Source organism: Sebastes umbrosus, chromosome 11 (assembly GCF_015220745.1).
Source record: "Sebastes umbrosus isolate fSebUmb1 chromosome 11, fSebUmb1.pri, whole genome shotgun sequence".
In the NCBI taxonomy this organism is placed as follows: Eukaryota; Metazoa; Chordata; class Actinopteri; order Perciformes; family Sebastidae; genus Sebastes; species Sebastes umbrosus.
This window is the reverse complement of record NC_051279.1, coordinates 4,337,144-4,356,414: the sequence shown is the minus strand read 5'-3', so window position 1 is coordinate 4,356,414 and position 19,271 is coordinate 4,337,144. Positions and strand designations below refer to the sequence as shown.

At 41.9% G+C, this 19,271-nt stretch overlaps 1 protein-coding gene across 2 annotated transcripts in view; it reads right to left on the bottom strand.

The window, feature by feature from the left end:
- mtmr11 (myotubularin related protein 11) overlaps positions 1-19,019 on the bottom strand; it is a 39,714-nt gene extending 20,695 nt beyond the window's left edge. For both annotated transcript variants that reach the window (XM_037784789.1, XM_037784790.1), the window contains exons 1-2: positions 18,436-19,019; positions 8,112-8,181 (exon numbers count right to left, since the gene is read on the bottom strand). In XM_037784789.1, the coding sequence (XP_037640717.1) occupies positions 8,112-8,181; positions 18,436-18,492 (127 nt within the window). In that variant the 5' untranslated portion in view covers positions 18,493-19,019. The remainder of the gene's footprint in view (positions 1-8,111; positions 8,182-18,435) is intronic.
- Positions 19,020-19,271: the final 252 nt, after the last annotated feature.

Below are 19,271 nucleotides of genomic sequence, written 5' to 3'. Positions count from 1 at the left end.
CTTGAATAGCTATTTAAACTACAGGAAGTTGTAGTAGATATAAAATTAAGGATTATTTCAATATGGCATGGCGTAAGAAATAAAATTCAGCGGATATTTTATGAGAAATTATGAGGTTTAATAATGTTCAAAGGCCGCTATTAAAAATCTGATAACTACAGTATAAGCAAAGACCAATGAGGGTTAATGACTCACACAGAAGGAGAGCATCATCGACCGTAAATGAAAACTTAAATCTCTCAAATAAAAATCAATATTTTCAGAAATGTTTCCTACCCAGTTTTAATAATATTTGATATGTTGAGATATGTACTTTATGTGTGCAGAGCTTTATTAGTAATCTGCTGATTGAGGCTGAGGGAAGGATCCTCATCATTCCTCAGTGAAAATGAAGGTTGAAGAAGCATTTGAAATTCCAGGACAAAAGCTTCCGAAAACAAACTTTTCACCGAGAAAATTCTCTTACAAACAAACACAGATGTCCATAAACACTCTCAAAGGCGGAAAAAAGGAGGGCAGTTTCACTAAAACACACACACACACACACACACACACACACACACACACACACACACACACACACACACACACACACACACACACACACACACACACACACACACACACACACACACACACACACACACACACACACACACACACACACACACACACACACACACACACACAGCAGTGAGACAGCACATTTCTAACAGTCTCCCGCAGGAATACAAAGCCTTTGCCAGCTAGACTGAGGGTTGCCATGGCAACAGAGTCCAGGATAGGGTAGACGTGCAGAAAATGGCCTTTTTGTCCACGACAAGAGGAGTGTTTGGCCAGACACATGGCAAGGCCAATGTTTTCATAGTCACTCAAAAGATTATGAAAAAGATGAAGAAAGACTGTCGGTTCTTGGAAATTGAAAAAACATTCTGAAGGAAACTCAAAATTCCTTCGCTGCAGATGTGGAAGGAACTGGCTCGGCTCGGCTCGGCTCGGCTCGTCTCGGCCCTTAAACTGAACGTGACAGCAGAGCGCCAGGGCTTCTTAGCTTAAAGAATGTTTTTGGGGGATACCAAAGCACAAACAGGAAGCAGCCATTTTTACACATGAAACACTTGTTTATGCTGTGAGGAAAAAGAGGAAGAGGAGCCTTTGCTTCCAACACCATAATTTGCTGATTGCACATGAGGAGTTTAAATCTTAGGGCGTGCTCTATGATTATGCTTAGACCCTTTAGCCTCCAAAACCACGCATAAAAACCCTAGGCTGGACTTATCAATTAAATCCGACGACACATGATCTAGCGACGGAGATTTAAGATGCTTAGTGTCAAGAGGGAACACAAGGGAACCCTTGTTGAGAGCTTGTCTTTCAAAAGGACAATCTGTGGCTTTCCGTGCCTCGTTTTAATGTCTCCCCAGGGTGCAACCGAGCCGAAAAAGACATTCCTGTAGCCTGAAGACGGCGGGGAGGGGGAGAGGAGGACAGGGAGCTAAGGCACTCTTTGGTGAGATTTTTGTGCAAGCAGGTGGTTCAGCCCAGAATGAGTCAGCTGTACAAGTGAAGGTGTTTTACGACACAGTTGTCCTTTAATCAAATAAAATCGTTTATGTGCTTCCTGGAGAGCAACAGACAGGGTGTGTAACCATGTATGCTGTACTAAGGCAGTCACTTCTTTAGCATTGATTAAAGACGGACTATGTAATCTAGGTTCGTGTCCTGTGTGTGACCCCGTGTGTATTTGTCACTGATTGTGATATTTTGAGATATTTGTTTGGTACATGCCTTTTGCTGCGGGTGTGGCCCACAGTTAGCTGGATTACAGCCATAAAGAACAGTAGAACAATAGCAGAGACAACAGTTGAACATGTCATGCAGGGTTCAGATCCCCTGTTTGCTGTAGATTCTTCAATGCCGGTGGCAGCTTTACAGATGGCAGTTACATCAACCTCTGACAGCATTACAGGGTGGACAGCTCGCCAAAATAAAATGTTGGCTTTTAGTTTGGACCAACTGAGGAGCAGGAGGGTGAAACTAACCAGTGATGTGCCTCAAAGCAAAAAGCTGCATTACATAGTTGTATTACACTGAAACCCAACAGTTACTGGTATTTCTTATCTGTCTTTGAAGTATAGACTGCATATAAAGATGGAGCTGCCATTTAGATTTTGACCTCATTGGGAGCCAGAGTCTGCGCAGTAGTGTTCGGGGGGGCTGGAACCGCGGTATCGAGGTCCCACCCACACCTTCGCCCGAGCCAATCACGAGCCAAACACAGCCACAGTTTGTGAGCGTGAGCCACCTAGCTGCTACGTTAGCACCACAGTAGCTGTTTGGCTACAAAAGACGCAACAACTAACCATAATATCTCAATAACTACATTCAAATTGGCAAATATTCTATTACACAGACTCGTGACAGTTACGGAAAGTTCAAATTACATCTCCTCTCTCGGACAATTCCAGAGCCTCCGGCTGCATGACTACTTCACTCAGAGCAGCTGTCAATCATAACGACTGACCCCATTTCTATAGCATCAAATAACTAATTAAAACCAAACTTATCAGAAAAACACTGTTTATGACCTATACTGCAGCCAGCCACCAGGGGGCGATCAAGATGTTTTGGCTTCACTTTTGGGGAGCTGTCATGTCGTCCATCTTTATATACAGTCTATGATTTGAATAGTAAGGTCTCCCATGCCACCAAAATTTGGTGCCTGGCTGTCGAGGAAATCAGTTCAATTCAAAAACTGAGAAAGTGTTTGTGTCTGTCCAAAGTCTTTATTAAAATAACATAATATTCATACTAAGTATGACGTAAAATTGAGTATGTAGTGCGTTACGACTGCATAGTAGTATTTGGATTTGTGTACGTGAGAAATGCCCTGATGTAGCCTGGATAAGCAAGAATTTCTGAGTGTTTCTGACGTGAGCTTACTGGACACACTCAACTGCCCCAAAATGCATTGCGGCGGCTCTTCAGACTGTCCAATGGCGCACTGCGAGGCAACCGTTTAAAATAATTAACTGTTGGATAACATAATTACCAATGATGGCGAGTGACGTTAAGGTACAGTTAAGAAGAAAAACGCTGGAGCTCACATATATATAATATACTGAAGAAAACATATTTAATTCTAAAATATTTAATAATTTTAATTTGCCTTCAAATAATACTGGAAAATATTAAGTTGAGTGGAAGTTGATTTACATTTCCGATAAACATTTTTCATTCAACGACGGCAGCTTGGACCGGTAACATCGTGACTGATACAATCATGTGATGCAAGTCTAGTTGTTTACACACAATCTCAAAGTGTTTGCATTCCTGACATGCTGTTGGGGCATTAGTAAAGGATTTGTTTTTTTCCACATTAAGTTTAAATTTGAGTTTCCCCTTTAATGTTTCAGCTGCTTCTGTTGATGTTGTGGTCACTGACTTGGAGAGGAGGAGAGAGCGGCCTGAAGAATCAGCCTGAGAAAATACAGCTGAGACAGACAGATCTTAACCACATGCCCTCAGTCTCCGTTTTATTTGTTTTCATCCACATTTGTTTCTCATTTTCAGCTAGGATGCATGCAGAGCGAAAAGGTTTCTGCCCTCCTCAACCCACTGGGAGGACGAGTGAAGACCAGGAATAGGTTACGTTGGTTAAGTCTAGGGAAACAGTCAGTTAGCAGCTGATGAGGATAGTTTCTGTATTAGTGACAATGAGAATAGTCCGGTATTGAGTCTATCCTATAATTTGACACAGCACAAAATGTCCATAAGACTGTTCCGTTGAGAAACTAGTACAGAGAACCCAAAACCACCAACCTTCATGTGATGCAACATCCCTAAAGTGACAGCGGTTTCGAAATGACGACCAAGTTATATTATGTTAGTTCAGCGTTGACAGATGAGAAATGTTAAACTATCGTACCAGATGCTTAAAATTATCATATTTTAAACAACATTATTGTCAATCATAATCACAAAGACAAATAGGCGTGAATGTGTAATTTTACAAAAAAATTTGATACACCTTCAACATCTACCCACATCAGCTTTTTGTTGTTGTTTTTTAAAGCCACCAAATTAAATTAAAAGACAGCACGACAATATAATACACAATACCTCCAGACATACTGATTATCAGAAATATAAATTCCTCAAAAATCTTGTCTGATATCTCTTTTGTCCAGTCATGGACAATAAACTGGAAAACATCCATTCAGTCATTCTTTTTCAATATCAAGATCGAAACCCAAGCATACAAATATCGATGCTCTGGTGTCTTGTCCATCAATCAACGAGGTTTAAAGCTGATTGACAGCCTTTTAATCCCACAGTAACATAAGACTGTGGAGAAAGGGGATTGTGAAGTTGCTCTGAAGGGGGTCCTGGACTCTTGGCATTGTGTGTGAATGGACAGTATACCCCCTCCCCTACTCGCAGCATTGAAACGGTACATGATCTACCTATGGCTGTCGGAGCTGTCCTGACCTGTTTGCCCTCCCGCGGGCCGGCTCGGTTTCTGCGGTCCTGTGTCCCGGTGACACATGAGAACGCCGTGGACACCGAGCACTGCCCGTTAACTACTGGGAGAACGGGACAACTTCTGCAAACGTATTTCTGATTTTGAGATTCCTACTGTGTTGCTGCTCTCGACTGGTCACTGGATCGAGCTTGAGACGGGCACTTTTTATTAGCGCAACCTACCATGCAACAACAGCATCACTGAGCTATATGAAACCTCAAAATACAGTTTTTACGCAGAGTGGACAAGTGGAATCCATCCTTTTGCAGAGTGTGTGTTTGAGAGAGAGGGATAGGGAGAAAGAGAGAGAGAGAGTCCACAGGTGCAATGTGAGCCCTTTCACTTGGTGGGTTAACAATGACTCGCGACTCCTTTGTGTCCAAAAGTGAACTTGTTCTCACAAATTGTCTCAACACTTACTCCGCGGAGCGTGCACAGAGCCAAGGGATAGATTTCCCTGCTTGAAATCTGAATCAGTTTAGAAAAAATTTCCAAAATAAAATGAAATGCTGCATTTAGAGCAGACTAATGAGAAGTCATTTTAGCTCCTCTGGCTCAATGGAAAAAAGAGACAATAAGGAGACATAACAACGCTGCCAATACCCATGTGTCTTCTTCTCTCTCTTAATATGAGACAGGTTCTCATGGACAGCTGTGTTTCTAATCTGCCTGGAATGGAGGTGGAGAAAGGGAGCAGTGAGGGAACAGTAGGATGGTGTTGCAGATGGAGATGAAGTTGAAAGCCAGCGGGGGAAATGTGAAGTAAAGACAGACGACTTTTCACAGTGAAATGTTAACAGCTAAGAATAGGATCTGTGTGTGTGTGTGTGTGTGTGTGTGTGTGTGTGTGTGTGTGTGTTGTCAAGGACCAGCTGAGTCTGGAAAATATTTCATGAATACACACTGCCTGGAAACAAATTAGGTTGACGAAGGGATTGAAAATAAGGAAGGAAGTGTGTGTTTGTAAAGAATATGTGTGTGTGCGTGCATGAATGTACTTGTGCACGTTTTTGTATAACTATTATGTGTATGTTTGTGTGTGTGAAAGGTCACCAGATCCTATATGTTGATAAAAAAAAACACTGAGGCGTAAAAGCTCCTGTTTTATTCCAAAAAAAAGTATCTGTGACAAAAAGAGTCAGTCATAATGTGGCAGGCTGAGACTGAAACGTGCCAAGGAAGCATCTCCCCACCTCATAAACACACTCACACACACACACACACACTCATTTTCACTTAATCTGCTCTGGTGAGGAGTGCTGTGAGTAACTGCTGATATTATGCAACGTTTAAGATTAGCCTGTCTCAGATCTGGGCCCTCTGGTCTGCTGCCATTCTTATTAAAAGCTCCTGCAGGGTGTTGCTGACACAAGAATATGAGCAGGGCAGGGCTAGGGAAATAACTTAGACTGCAGCGGCAGAGATTTTCTTTTGACCCTGCACCGTTCAGCAGATAATGGGCACAGATCATGGGCACAGATCATGGGAGGGTTGACCTTAGCTGGTCAAACTCTCTCTACAGGAGAAATGACCTGGGGTGATTTCAGGGTGACCAGGATCACAGTTGATGGGGCAGCACAATAATAGTATATGGTTCAGCCAGGAGGTGCAGGATGGTGTGTACAAGAACAGAGGACAACCACTAATTGACCACAACTTAATACAAAGTGAATAAAAGAATAAACTACTTCAGGTATACAGTGAATACACAACACTGTCTGATAATGCACATTATGCACATCCATGTAGTTTTGTGGCGGTGTTGCAACAAGCTAATGATTAATGGACTGAGACATTTGCTATGATTTGATTATAATTTCATTCTGCAATAAAGCTGCAAGACTTTTTCATCTTAGCCACACAATGGGGTGTAAGACAATATCGATACACGTGAGTATTGCTACCAACCATGTCATACTAGCTTGTCATGAAGGAGGCTAAATAACGCTCCAAATTTAGGCAAAATTTTTCTACATTTTGGTGAGGAAAAACTGGTACGTCCATTTTCAAAGGGGTCCCTTGACCTTTGACCTCAAGATATGTGAATGAAAATGGGTTCTATGGGTACCCACGAGTCTCCCCTTTACAGACATGCCCACTTTATGATGATCACATGCTCTTTTGGGCAAAAACCATGCATGTTTTTTGCATGCCGTACAAATGTCTTATTTTTGCCTATTCTAAACATTTTCCTAAAATTAGATTTTTTTAAAAATCTCAATATATCGCCTTGCTTACAGTATAGCTATATATCACAATATATTGAATCTTTACATCTGTATCATGATGCGTATCGTATCGCCAGATTCTTGCCAGTACACAGCCCTAAGTCAAACACACTGTTCATTGAAGCTCCCGGTCCCCTTATGTGTGTTCAGATTAGCTTTTCAACAGTTTTCCCATCTGAAAAAGGAAAAGCACCTGCTGTGACATTCCTGCTACAGGTGTGTTATTGAGTGTTGATAATTCATCTGATCCTGGAGCAGCATGGCAGGTGTTATATTATTTAGTAGCTTTACAAATGTCTTGTGTCTGACTGGCTGCGATGTTCAGCTGCACTCTGTTTATTGTTACAGTAGCTGAAAACATTCTTCATTTATTTATTTAAGACGTGTGAATTTGTCAAACATGGAAGATGTGTGGATTTGTCAAAAGCAGAAGTTAACCTTTTACACTCCCCCCTCTTTACCATAGGCCAATTTTTGTCTTTTTTAGGGGGGTACAGGGGGTCTTTAGGGGGAGATAGCAGATCAGCGGTAGATGTCACATAGAAGTGGTGTACGTCATCTGAAAGCTGGGAACCTGAAGATTAATTTGAGATGCTGCTCAGCACTGTGTGCAGCAATTCTTGGGTTGATGCCATTTGTTACACAGATTTGGTGTTAAATTTAACCATTTTTTACCACTCAAGAATAAAAATGATCAATAATCCCTCCAAAATACCACATTAAGACACCAAGACCTTGAGGAACACCATAGAAAAAGCCATGCTGTGATTTGGGATCAAAAACTTTTGACATTTGGAGATTTCTGCAAGAATTGCATTTTTCAGCGATTGGATGGCGAGAGCTTCTGTTCTGGAAATTGCTCAGAAACCCCCTTATTGTCAATCTAGCTAGGAAAGCCGGATGAATTAATGCTTTAGGTCTCTAGTTTGTGGTTGTAAAGTTTCATGAGGCTGTGATTATCCTAGAGGTCACCACAGGTCATTTTATACAGTGAGGTCATGTTTCAAAAAATGGTCTCACTCTATTATGAAATGGCTTCTATGGGGAGTAACATCATCACACATGAATACAGTTGGGCTCATTGGATCCACAAGAGTCTCAGCTTTGCAGTAATACCCAATGTATGTAATTAAAGACTGTTTAGGGACCCCAGTATGCAGAAACTATTTTTAGAATAGGTGAAAATACCACGTTTGTACTGCATGCAAAAAAAAACTGCATGGCTTTTGCCCCAAACTGCATGTGATTATCATAAAGTGGGAATTGATCATAGTAATAACTACTCTTCTGATATCCTTACATATTTAAAAAGCTTTATATGAATCACAAAACATCAACTCATAAAAGCACAATCCTACCTGGTAGGCAGCGTAGCCCGAACACATCTCGACTCCTCGCGTTCACGCCACTCTGGCTCAGCATCCTCTCCTGTAAGAGAAACAGCAGACATTAACATCGTTTACACCGACTGTCTTTATTTTACATATCGCTGTAACAGACAGGAGATGTCCTGTGCTTTAAGGAACAGTTAGACATTTCTGGACCTTGCTTACTCGCTTTCTTGTTGTGAGTTAGATGAGAAGATCAGTCTTTATGCGAAGCTATGCTAACCGGCTGCTGTAGCTTTTAAATGTAACTGATAGACATGAAGTGGTACCAATCTTCTCATCTAACTCCCAGCAAGACACCAAATATGTATATTTACCAAAGTATCAAGTGTCCTTTAAATGAAAGTGACATAATTGAAGTTAACAGAATGCTAAATTGTGTTCACTACACCTCACAAGAACTTAAATACGCTGAATGATTATGAAAGCAGTGTTCATTTGAAAGGACAGTCTATTTCTAACCAATGCCCACAGACTCTTTAACATTCAAGAAATAGACTAAACAGAACACTAAACACATGGACAGAGCCTTGTGTCACCTTTGGTCTTGTTGATTATATTTAAGTTATGGCTCTGCCTGCTTCTCTCATCAAAGTCTGGCTCGTCTCAACGGACTCGTTTTCATAGACAAAGAAACAAAGCCGACCGCACAATGCTCCGTGATTCGTAGTTTCCATTTTGCTGTTTGTTCCCGCTTTCTCTATAATAGCCATGGAGTCTCATGTACTTGAGTCTGTTCTACAAGCAAGAATCAAACCCCACAGTCACAGCCACAGAGGTTTCTATAATCAGACTGCAGAGAGCTCACTAGCACATATGCTTCCACTTAACTTTGCTACTAACCCCCCCTTGTGAAGGCCATTTACATTTATCGGCTTCAAATCCCATAATATGCTTCGGCCTGCAATGTGAGAGGACACTGTGATTATACAGGTGGTGAACAAGCTTTAAAGTAATACAGAAATAGAGTTGACATCCAGGAAAACTATACATTGTAGAGCTTCAAACGTCTCTCTCAGCAGTTCTGTGTGAGTTTGGCCCGCAAAGAAACTATTAATCACTGCTTCATTTACAGCAGCGGCTCCATCACAAAGCACCGGTATTTCTTCCAGTCAGCAGCAGGGATGTGTGAACAACAACAATGAATCTACTCAGTCGCCAGTGTTATGCTAACAATTTTGCAGTGTGGTGAATTCTGTGTTAGCAGCCTGCTCATGAAAACCTGAGACTCTAAGCTTGTGGCCCCCCCCTAAAAAACATTTAACAAAGAGGACCTTTACTCCTTGAAAAGGTAGTAAAGTCACACTTATTCATAGCTGGTTGTTTTTCTTTGTATGTGAGAGCGTCTGGCTGCTTCTTTAACAAACAAAAAACATACATTCTGCCGTTTGCTCCTGATGGTATCTTGATGTTATCTTGAAGTTTTTAATTCAGAGTTTTTATATAATGAAGCAAATAGTTTAATACATGTACTGTAAACTGTTAACTAACCATATCTTTTCCACTTTTTTTCTAAAATAAATAATAGTAGAATACGTTAACTGCTTAAAAAAACAGTCTTCCCTCGAAGGCGCAGTGCGCGCAGTGGGCGCATAGTTACTAAAAGGTGCATGACTAAGCGCCGCAACAACCTGCGGAGCCTTCATGCACCACCCGAAAGCCGCGATGACGCAATTTTCTGGAGCGCGCACTTCGCGCCAGCTTCACTACAGCGACCATAAACCAGGCTTAAGTCGACTTAGAATTTATTTGGTCGAGGACACCCCTAGACAAAATCAGCAGAACTTCGCTGCTCCGCCGGTCCACGCTAGGAGCCAACAACGACACCACGCTGCTCCGCCGGTCCCCGCTAGGAGCCAACAGCGACACCACGCTGCTCCGCCGGTCCCCGCTGGGAGCCAACAGCGACACCACGCTGCTGGAGGCCCAGGCCGTATATCTGGACCCGCTGGAGGGAAGGGAGGCACAGGAGAATCAGAACCAGGACTGAGCAGGGCAGAATGTCAGACCCTGCTGCGGTAAAATTAGAGTTTTTTTAAAGGGACTCTGGTGCTCAGAAACACTACCGCTTCTGTCCACAGGGACCGCCAAAATCAACACAGAATGAAAGTTCCTCATAGTAGCTTTAATTAAACTGGACCTAAGTGAGCCATGATCACGGTAATGAAAACAAAGAACGTTTTTAATTAATCATCATAATATGAGCACTAATTAATGTCACATGGGTTAACTCCGTTGCAATATCTTGCAATAAAATTGTTTTATACTGCCAACTCCAACATCTGTAATAAATCTACACATAATAGCCAATAGAATGGAGCTCTCCTTGACATATATTTAAATTATGGTTATAGTTCCAACAACTTTACTGACCAAATTAAAAGACTGAAAGCTCTGTTAGCAAAAACCGCTGGAGAAAAACAAGGCATTTTTGATTATACGGCAGGACACTAAACATTTTACAAGACTTAGTTTCTGCTTGCCAGAGCATTGTTCATTTTTTTTCCATCTGGCTTTAAAATCTCTTATGCTTTCCCTCAGTCTCTCCATCAACACCCACAGCAAACCCGCAGCTGAATTCCTGATCCCCTTTTAAGAACATCAGAGGCTATTCTTCAGATCTTGTTTTGATATTCCTTTCATAAATCTATAGTGTCTTGGATCTGTCCTCTGAATGTTGTCAAGCCTGACAAACTCGGGCCTCAGGGTCTTGTGAGGCAAGTTAGTGAACTCACTAGATAACACTGCAATACACAAGGTGAAGTACTGCTGGCACTCTGCTGCAGACTGGGCTATGTACATAATGTGATAAGGGTGGTATGAGTGGAGCTCCCTCGGTTAAACTAGTAAAAATTGGATTTGTGGACGCAATAAAATAAATGTGACAAAAACACTTCATGCATTTATGTGTGAAATCCAGGCATTTCTCCTTCACTTGCAAGTTTTCCACAACAGAAGTAACAAAGATAAGGAAAATGTCTCAGCATAAACTAGCCGTGGCGAAAGTAGAGTCCCGTATCACTCGGAAACCACATTTCCAGGGCCGTGTTTAAGCTGACATTTCACTTTTGCTTTAATTGTGTGGCCTCAGCGTCCCCACTTTATCACTTTCATTGCCTCTTTCTCCCCCGTGCCGCCTCTCTGCCCCACTTTTGCCCTCCTCTGCTCCCTCCCTCCATCCTCAGGGACAGTGGCCAAGGCTTATTGCAGTTTCCATTGCTCATGGCTTCCCCTTGCTACTGCGGCCAGACTTCTGCAGTAAGTGTGCTTGTTCCTGGGTCTGGAACATACTTCTCTTTCCTCAAACAACAGGACAAACTCACGAGGAAAGAGAACGAATGGGAGAAACAGCATCCTAATCTCTAAAATGTATCGCCTGTCACTCTTAAAATCTTCATTTACGTGGGACGACTGACAACAATGCAACAAGAGACTTCTTTGGACAAAAATCTGTACCAACAAGCTGAGCTTAAACAGTCTAAAGAATATGATTTTCAATTCCAACCAAGACTGAGAGTGTCTTTTAAAAGCTTTTCCTACCGAGATATGCTCCGCTTTGGGGCTTGTAAAATACACATTAGCTTTTAGCCACTGCTGCTCACTGTACTGAAAAAGAGTCACAGCCTGTTCATTTCTATTCTGCTTTTCATTTCCTCACATGAATGGGGACAGTCACATGGCGTTGTGAACAGGCTTGGAAAGAAAACAAGGACATGAGGTAGTTTTGCTAAACGGGGCTCACTTTGAAGTGTTTCCTCTTATTCCATTCAGAATAACATGAGGTCAACAGAAATAAAACGGACTGGGAACTTTCATCATTTTTGGATCACCGTGTCTTTCCTTTAATTCCTTGTCTTTCCTCTAGAAGCAGACCTGCAATAATATACTGTATTTGATAGAAACAGAGGACCTGATATCAAATATATCAATGCATGAGAGCAAAACCCCAAGGGCAAAGCAAAAGGACAAGAAAAACTGCCTTGAATATAAACAGCAGTGGAATGAGGTCCTTAGTGGAAATATACTACCTACAGTGTGCAGTGTATAAAAAGAAACGCATTCCAGCAAAAGCTGCATTTTGGCCTCAATATGACAAAGTACAGAAATTGCAGAAAAGACAGAAGCAGATTCTGACTTATAGGGTGAAATATAAATCAATGTTTCATGAATTGGGAATTCAGACGGTTAATATTTAATGAGAAAATTTCTGCATCACACTAGTTATATAGCTTTTAACCCATTTCTCTGCAAAAGTCTCCCACAATTAGCACAGCTCTCCCTGTTGTAACGTTTTATTCTGAAAACCCTCCATGAAAGCCTGGAAACAAGGAGAATATTTACAGTACTGTCTGTATCCATTCTTAATGAACTGAATTTAAATAAATAACACCATTAGTCTAGACTTGTAGATGCACAATGAACAGATAATTACTGGCTCTTTTAATGGCATATCCCTGCTGAATGATTCGCAATTCATTGTCTCATAACTTGTTTGCGTCTTCATTATCTCCTCCTCTTATTGCTCAAATGTTCAGTGTTGGCCGAGAATTACACAGATGTTTGTGCACTCGATGATGCACCGCAAGGTCAGTGCCTGAAGGTTCAAAGGTCATCTGACTTGAAGCCAAATAAAACAGGAGAGTAGTTTAACAAGACGGAGTCTCCAGCCATGCTAGCAGCTGTGAGGCTGTACTTATAGGCACAGTGCTGCGTTGAGCTAAAAGCCAACATCAGCATGCTACCATGCTCACAATGACAATGCTGACATGATGACGTGATGTTTAGCAGCAGTTGATCGTGTTCACCATCATATTTCACGTGTTAGCATGCTAACATTTTCTAAATACCATTTCAATTAGGGCTGTCAAAGTTAACGCGATAACGCAAATTTGATTTAACGCCACTAATTTCTTTAACGCAACTTGCGATTTTTGGGTTGTACTGGACTCAGTTTTAAAGATAGAGTGGAGATACTGGCATCATATGAAACTAGGAAATATTGTCCAGAAACCCTCACAGGTACTGCATTTAGCAAAGAAAATATGATCAAATCATAACATGGCAAACTGCAGCCCAACAGGCAACAACAGCTGTCAGTGTGTCAGTGTGCTGACTTGACTATGACTTGCCCCAAACTGCATGTGATTATCATAAAGTAGGCATGTCTGTAAAGGGGAGACTCGTGGGTACCCATAGAACCCATTTACATTCACTGATCTGGAGGTCAGAGGTCAAGGGACCCCTTTGAACATGGCCATGTCAGTTTTTCCTCGCCAAAATTTAGCGCAAGTTTGGAGTGTTATTATTATTCCTTCGTGACAAGCTAGTATGACATGGTTGGTACCGATGGATTCCTGAGGTTTTTCTAGTTTCTAACTCTAAAGCCGAGCCTGCTACAGCCTCCAAAGGACAGTAAAGTCGGTCGGGATCACTTTAAAAAAAAGAATTTGTTAACATCTGGGGAGCCAAATCGAACCTGTGGCCCGCGGGCCACTTTGGGCAGCCCGGCGCTAGATGAAAAGTCAGGGGGATCACCAAAGTCAATAGGATTCATCCACTGGGGATCACAGATAGCTGCACCACATTTTATGGCAATCCATCCAATAATGATGGACTGACTGGCCGACATTTCAATCTTGAGAGCCACGCTGCTAGCATGGCAGTATTAAAAAAACATCAAATATAAAAGGTTCCAGTGCCGCTTACTGACCTGTTTCCATTAGCCTGCATTCACAAATCACACGCCATTTGATGTATTCATCAACCACTATACTGCCTGTCAGTGGTGTCCTTCTTTTAAAGGACTGGGGGGTTTCCTAGTGGCCAGACAGACCATTCTGTGAGTGACTAAAAGATCACATGTCTGACGCCCACAACATGCAGCGTGTCCATCAGCAGCAGCATTTCCTCCTCCTGGTCTCTGGAGCACACTTGCATCTCTAAACCTCTTACAGTCTCACTAACAGTACATCATTGCAGAAGCCAGTGTCAGCTAAATGGCTTAAGTGAAAATCTAATGCTGAATATCGTATTCTCAGTGGCTCATAATCGTCTCTCGACTCGTATGAAATGTTTTTGACTGTCACCTCTACTCTGACAGCTCGGGTCCCACGAGTGAGATTATCAGAGCCATTACATACACTCAAAACAGACAAACGACCTCTCCTCTCAGCCCTTTCACAAGTGAATAGAGCCTCTGGTTAATTATCACCCAATGCCAGATCAATACACCCTCTAAAGGGACCATAAATCTGCTCTGCCATTAAGAGGAGCTCATTGTTGTGCTCTGTTTAAGCAGTGGAAGCCTCGGCGGCTCAGCGGCAGGCTGGGAATGTGACGTCTGGGTCCTATGGGAGCGGGTGTGGGTGACTGTACTGCTTTGGCCCACTCCTATCAAGGCTTGGATCTTCAGCCACTCTGAATAGAGCTCAGATCATCCCTCCTTTGGCATTTCTGCTTCTGTGGAGCTTTGTGCTGTGTGTGCCTTTCATGCTGACTGCTTCAAAGCTGGCTGGGAGATGCAGATAGAGGGAACACGAGGGGATAGGCGCAGCCAAAATAAGCCTGAATAAGCCTGCTATTAAGATGCAGGCCTGGGCATCCTTATGCAGCATGCATGTACTGCTGTTGTTTTCTTTTTTCATTCATTTTTCAAGCAAAAACACCAAACGTTTCAAGCTTTTTAACTGTGAGGATTGGTTTTCTTTGCCATATTTGACTGTAAACTACAGGTGGGAATCACAAGAGGCCCCATGATACGATATTATCACGATACTTAAGTCATCATACGATCTTATTGCGATATGCTGGGTATTGCGATAACATATATTGCGATTTATTACCTTCAACTGCAAATTATGCAGTTTGTCAACATGTTTTATCTAATAATATACAGTTTTCCCTCTGTTCATCTCAGAATTTTCATTCATATATGAGAGGTAAAGGGATCCCTTTTGAAGATGGCCATGCCAGTTTTTCCTCGCCAAAATGTAGCACTGCTTTGGAGCGTTATTTAGCATTCTGCCCAACAAGTTAACATGACATATATAATAAAAGATCAATACTTGACGTCTGTGTATGGATACAATACTGCCACGCAAAATATCGCGATACTATGCTGTATCGATTTTTTCGCCCACATCTCCTGCATACTAGATCTCTATGGATTTGCTGATTGGAAATTACGTTTTTTGTCCACCTGCCACTGTGGCTGGTGGATTCCAAAATCTACCAGCCACTCAATAGATTACCATTGTCTTTTTTGGCTGGATAGTGAGTCAAATCTAGCAGCCACTTGCTTATTTTACCAGCATTTGGCTGGAGTCTGGTGCTAATTTCCAACTCTGGTTGTACAAACCAAGCAATTTGAAGATGTCTCCTTCGGCTTAAGGAAATTGTGATGGATATTTTTCACTATTTTCTTACTTTTAGTAAAACAAATAATTCATCCATTAATCAAGACAGTAATCCACTAATTAAATGATGATTTAGTTGCAGTACTATCATAATTTATGCAGTCCAAACTGGCTTGGGTATTACACCGTGATTAAGGAAGAGAAGACGATTCATCAGTCCATGAGAACTGCAAAGCCATCTGGTCCAAATTCAGACCAGGATTGGATTCAGTTTTCTAAAACAGTCTTAACATGTGCTCATGGAAGTGAAACCCACAAGAGTGTGTGGGTGGCCTGTGTGCATATTATCTACACAGCCTACTGCTCTACATAACCATATCTTAGCCTCAGCCACATTCTCATGCTTGGACACATGGGATTCCATTAGTGGGGGGATGTGATGATTTCTGCGCGTCTCATTCGGAGGTAATCAAATTCAAAACTCTACCTCCCAACTGCTGTCTCCATGGCGACAGCCAGATGTTGTGCAGGGCACATCACCCCCACTCCACATGCAAGCCTCGCCCGGAGGCAGAGTAAAGAGGCATCTGTTACCGTTTCCCCCTGCGGCTGCTGAAAATAACCAGAGAGAGAGACAAAAAGCCAGGCAACACAAAGACGGTGCCAGGAGACTGTTCCCGAAGGAATGAACACACAACTCTGAACACATGCGTACCGTCTGTACACATTGCTTTGTGCTGTCTATCAAACTAATGAGTCCTTCTAACCTCTATCCTCTCAGGTGCTCCAGAACTGGGGGAGTATCTTACTGATCATTTGAAAAAAAAAAAATTAGCATTTCAAAGCAGTTCATGATGGTGTGTGTCCACAGGGGCGTTTTTTATCGCGAGGGGACGCAACGCTTCCCAGCATTGGACGCTTGGTGTGCTGTCCCTAGAAACAAGGCACTCAGCTCCTGATTGGACGAACGCTTTACCGCCGTTGGCTGCTGCTCCCAGCTTTCAAACTGGAACCAGTATGGAGGCTCGTTTGGAAACTTTCTTCTCTTATTTCACGAAAATAGTTCACCGAAATGTGTTTCTGAAAACATTTGGGGCGAGAAATAAGCCATGCAGTTGCTGAATCTGTCTTTATTTTGGATCGACAACGTTTATTTTAAAAGATTCTCGGGAGTTTCAAGAGGCGACGAGTCGTGTCGGACGCCCGTGATTTGCATAAAGTAGACGAGCCCTCAACTTTATGCAAATAATGAGCGGGCGTCGTGGCGCCTAGTCTCTCGAATCGCGATGCCACGCTACCAGAATGCATTGCACGGCTGCTTACATAGACAATGAATAGGGAGCGTGGAACGCACGGAGGCTGTGGACACACACCATTACAGCACCATGTGACCTTTTGGCAATTACAGCAGCTGGAACAGGCTACAACTGTTTCACGGCACAGGAGATGATGATCGTCTGCTCCATTTGTCTTCGTGTACAACAACTTAATCCCATATGAGGGAAACCCCCATGGCACGAGAAGTGATTAAGATTCACCACCACTTCACTGGCCTTTAATAAGGCATGCAGCCACAGACAGTGACATACCCTCACAGTAATTATGCATCTCGCTGCTCTGTCCAGACAGAAACAGCAGCACCCCCCCACCCTCCCTGTAAAGCTGCCATCCTGAGCAGTGAACAGAAATAACAGGAGACAGTCCACATTAACACAGTGAATGGGCTCACAGAGGGATCTCTGAGGAGGAACCGCAGGTTTCTAATTCAGCCATTCTGCAAACTACTTGAATGTACATTTATAGCTGTGCATGGTGTTTCCTGCATCATGTCATTGCCTGGCTTCCTGTCCTCTCCGCTGTTTAATCACATGATGAGTGTTGATGTGTTGCACCACTAAAACAAAAATGGGACTGTTGTGAAATAAACATATAGCTAGAATTCAAACCTCAAATCATAATTCAACTGTAATTCACTGTAAATAACCCACACTGTTCACTTCACTCTTCTTATACTATAGTTGAAGATGAAAATTATACTACTATTAAAAAGGACATACAAAACCATTAATAAAAGATTAGAAATTGACATCTGCTGTGAAGTTACAGTTATGCGACAGTATAAAACGGGTTAAGTTAATGCTAAGTGCTGTAACAAGTCTATCACTAAATAAAGCTAACTAGTTAGCTCCAGTTAGCTAACTTAAAGGTCCCATATCGTGCTCATTTTCAGGTTCATACTTGTATTTTGTGTTTCCACTAGAACATGTTTACATGCCGTAATGTATAAAAAAACACATTATTTTCCTCATACTGTCTGCTTGGATATACCTGTATTCACCCTCTGTCTGAAACACTCCGTTTTAGTGCATTTCAACTAAATTGCAACAGAATTGCGTTGCTAAGAAACAGTTTGGGTCGATGTTTACTTCCTGTCAGCTGATGACATTCACATACACTGCAACAGGAAATAAACTGGGGCACATTAAGAATGTTTAGATTTAAAACCATGTAATTGTCTAAATATTGTATATTTGTGACATCACAAATGGACAGAAATACTAACGGCTTGTTTCAAAGGCACAGTTTCGGACATACTAAAATATCCCAAATTAGTGAACTAAATAGCATGTTAGTATGGGATTTCGGATGCAACCCAACCCATTTAGGATGCTTATGTTTAAAACTGTGAAACGGTCTAAATATTGTATATTTGTGACATCACAAAATCACAGAAATTCTGACGGCTTGTTTCAAATGCACAATTTCTAAATATGGGCTGTGTGTATTTCTCCAAGGATTGAGCATTTCGATACTTTCACAGTATTTCTAGAGCACATAAACCTGCTTTATAAGATAAGACATGAAAATCTCACTTTTTACAATATGGGACCTTTAACGGTTACCAGTTAGTTAACTAGTTGACTAGTTAATGATCTTACCTTGATATCTGGGAGCATTTGTCTCACTTTGAAGGTGGTTTTTGATCCTGTCAACATGTTTGACGACAGCTCAGCTCGACTTAAAATATAAAAGAATATACGAGCGAAATGAAAATGAATTAAAAAATGTGTTAAAATGTGTTAAAATGTGTTAAAATGTGTTAAAATGTGTGATATTTAAAAGCTAACGGTCGCTGTGTGTTAGTGTTCTCGTCGTTCCATTTGTAGAAGCCGTTTGAAAACGGTCCGGAGTCCAGTAACGGTTAGCCGTTAGTTTCACCACCGAGCTGTTCAGTGAGGACAAGCAAACTATTCTCGCTCTTTTCATCGCTATTCACACCGACAGAGCATCCGTGTACCGAGAGCACAGCCTGCCTTAAACACCCGGTCACCACCAACCCGGTAACCGGACTAACTGTTACTAACGGACACCGGACTAACTGCTGTCAGTTAGTCAGTAAAAGGTGGAGATGATGTGTTCACTGTAACTGCTGCTTTTCCATTCCCCCATCGGGCTCTGTTTGTTTATCCTCTCCTCACAGTGAAACACACACTGGTGGAAAAAAAGAGAAGAAGCCAAGTGGAGCTTCTTAAAGGAACAGTACATGTGGAAAATAAAAATATATATATTATCATCTGGACTGCTGTAGAGGCCAGAAAGAATCAGGAAATTTGCCAGGAAAAGAGGTCAGTTTTACCAGCTTTTCACTAGACCCCGTGAACTCACCACCACTCAACAATTTTACTGCATACAATTACTGCATTCAAAAGAAGTATTATCAGCAACATGCACCTATTGTATAAAAAGTACTCGTCATGCTGTGTTATATATTAAA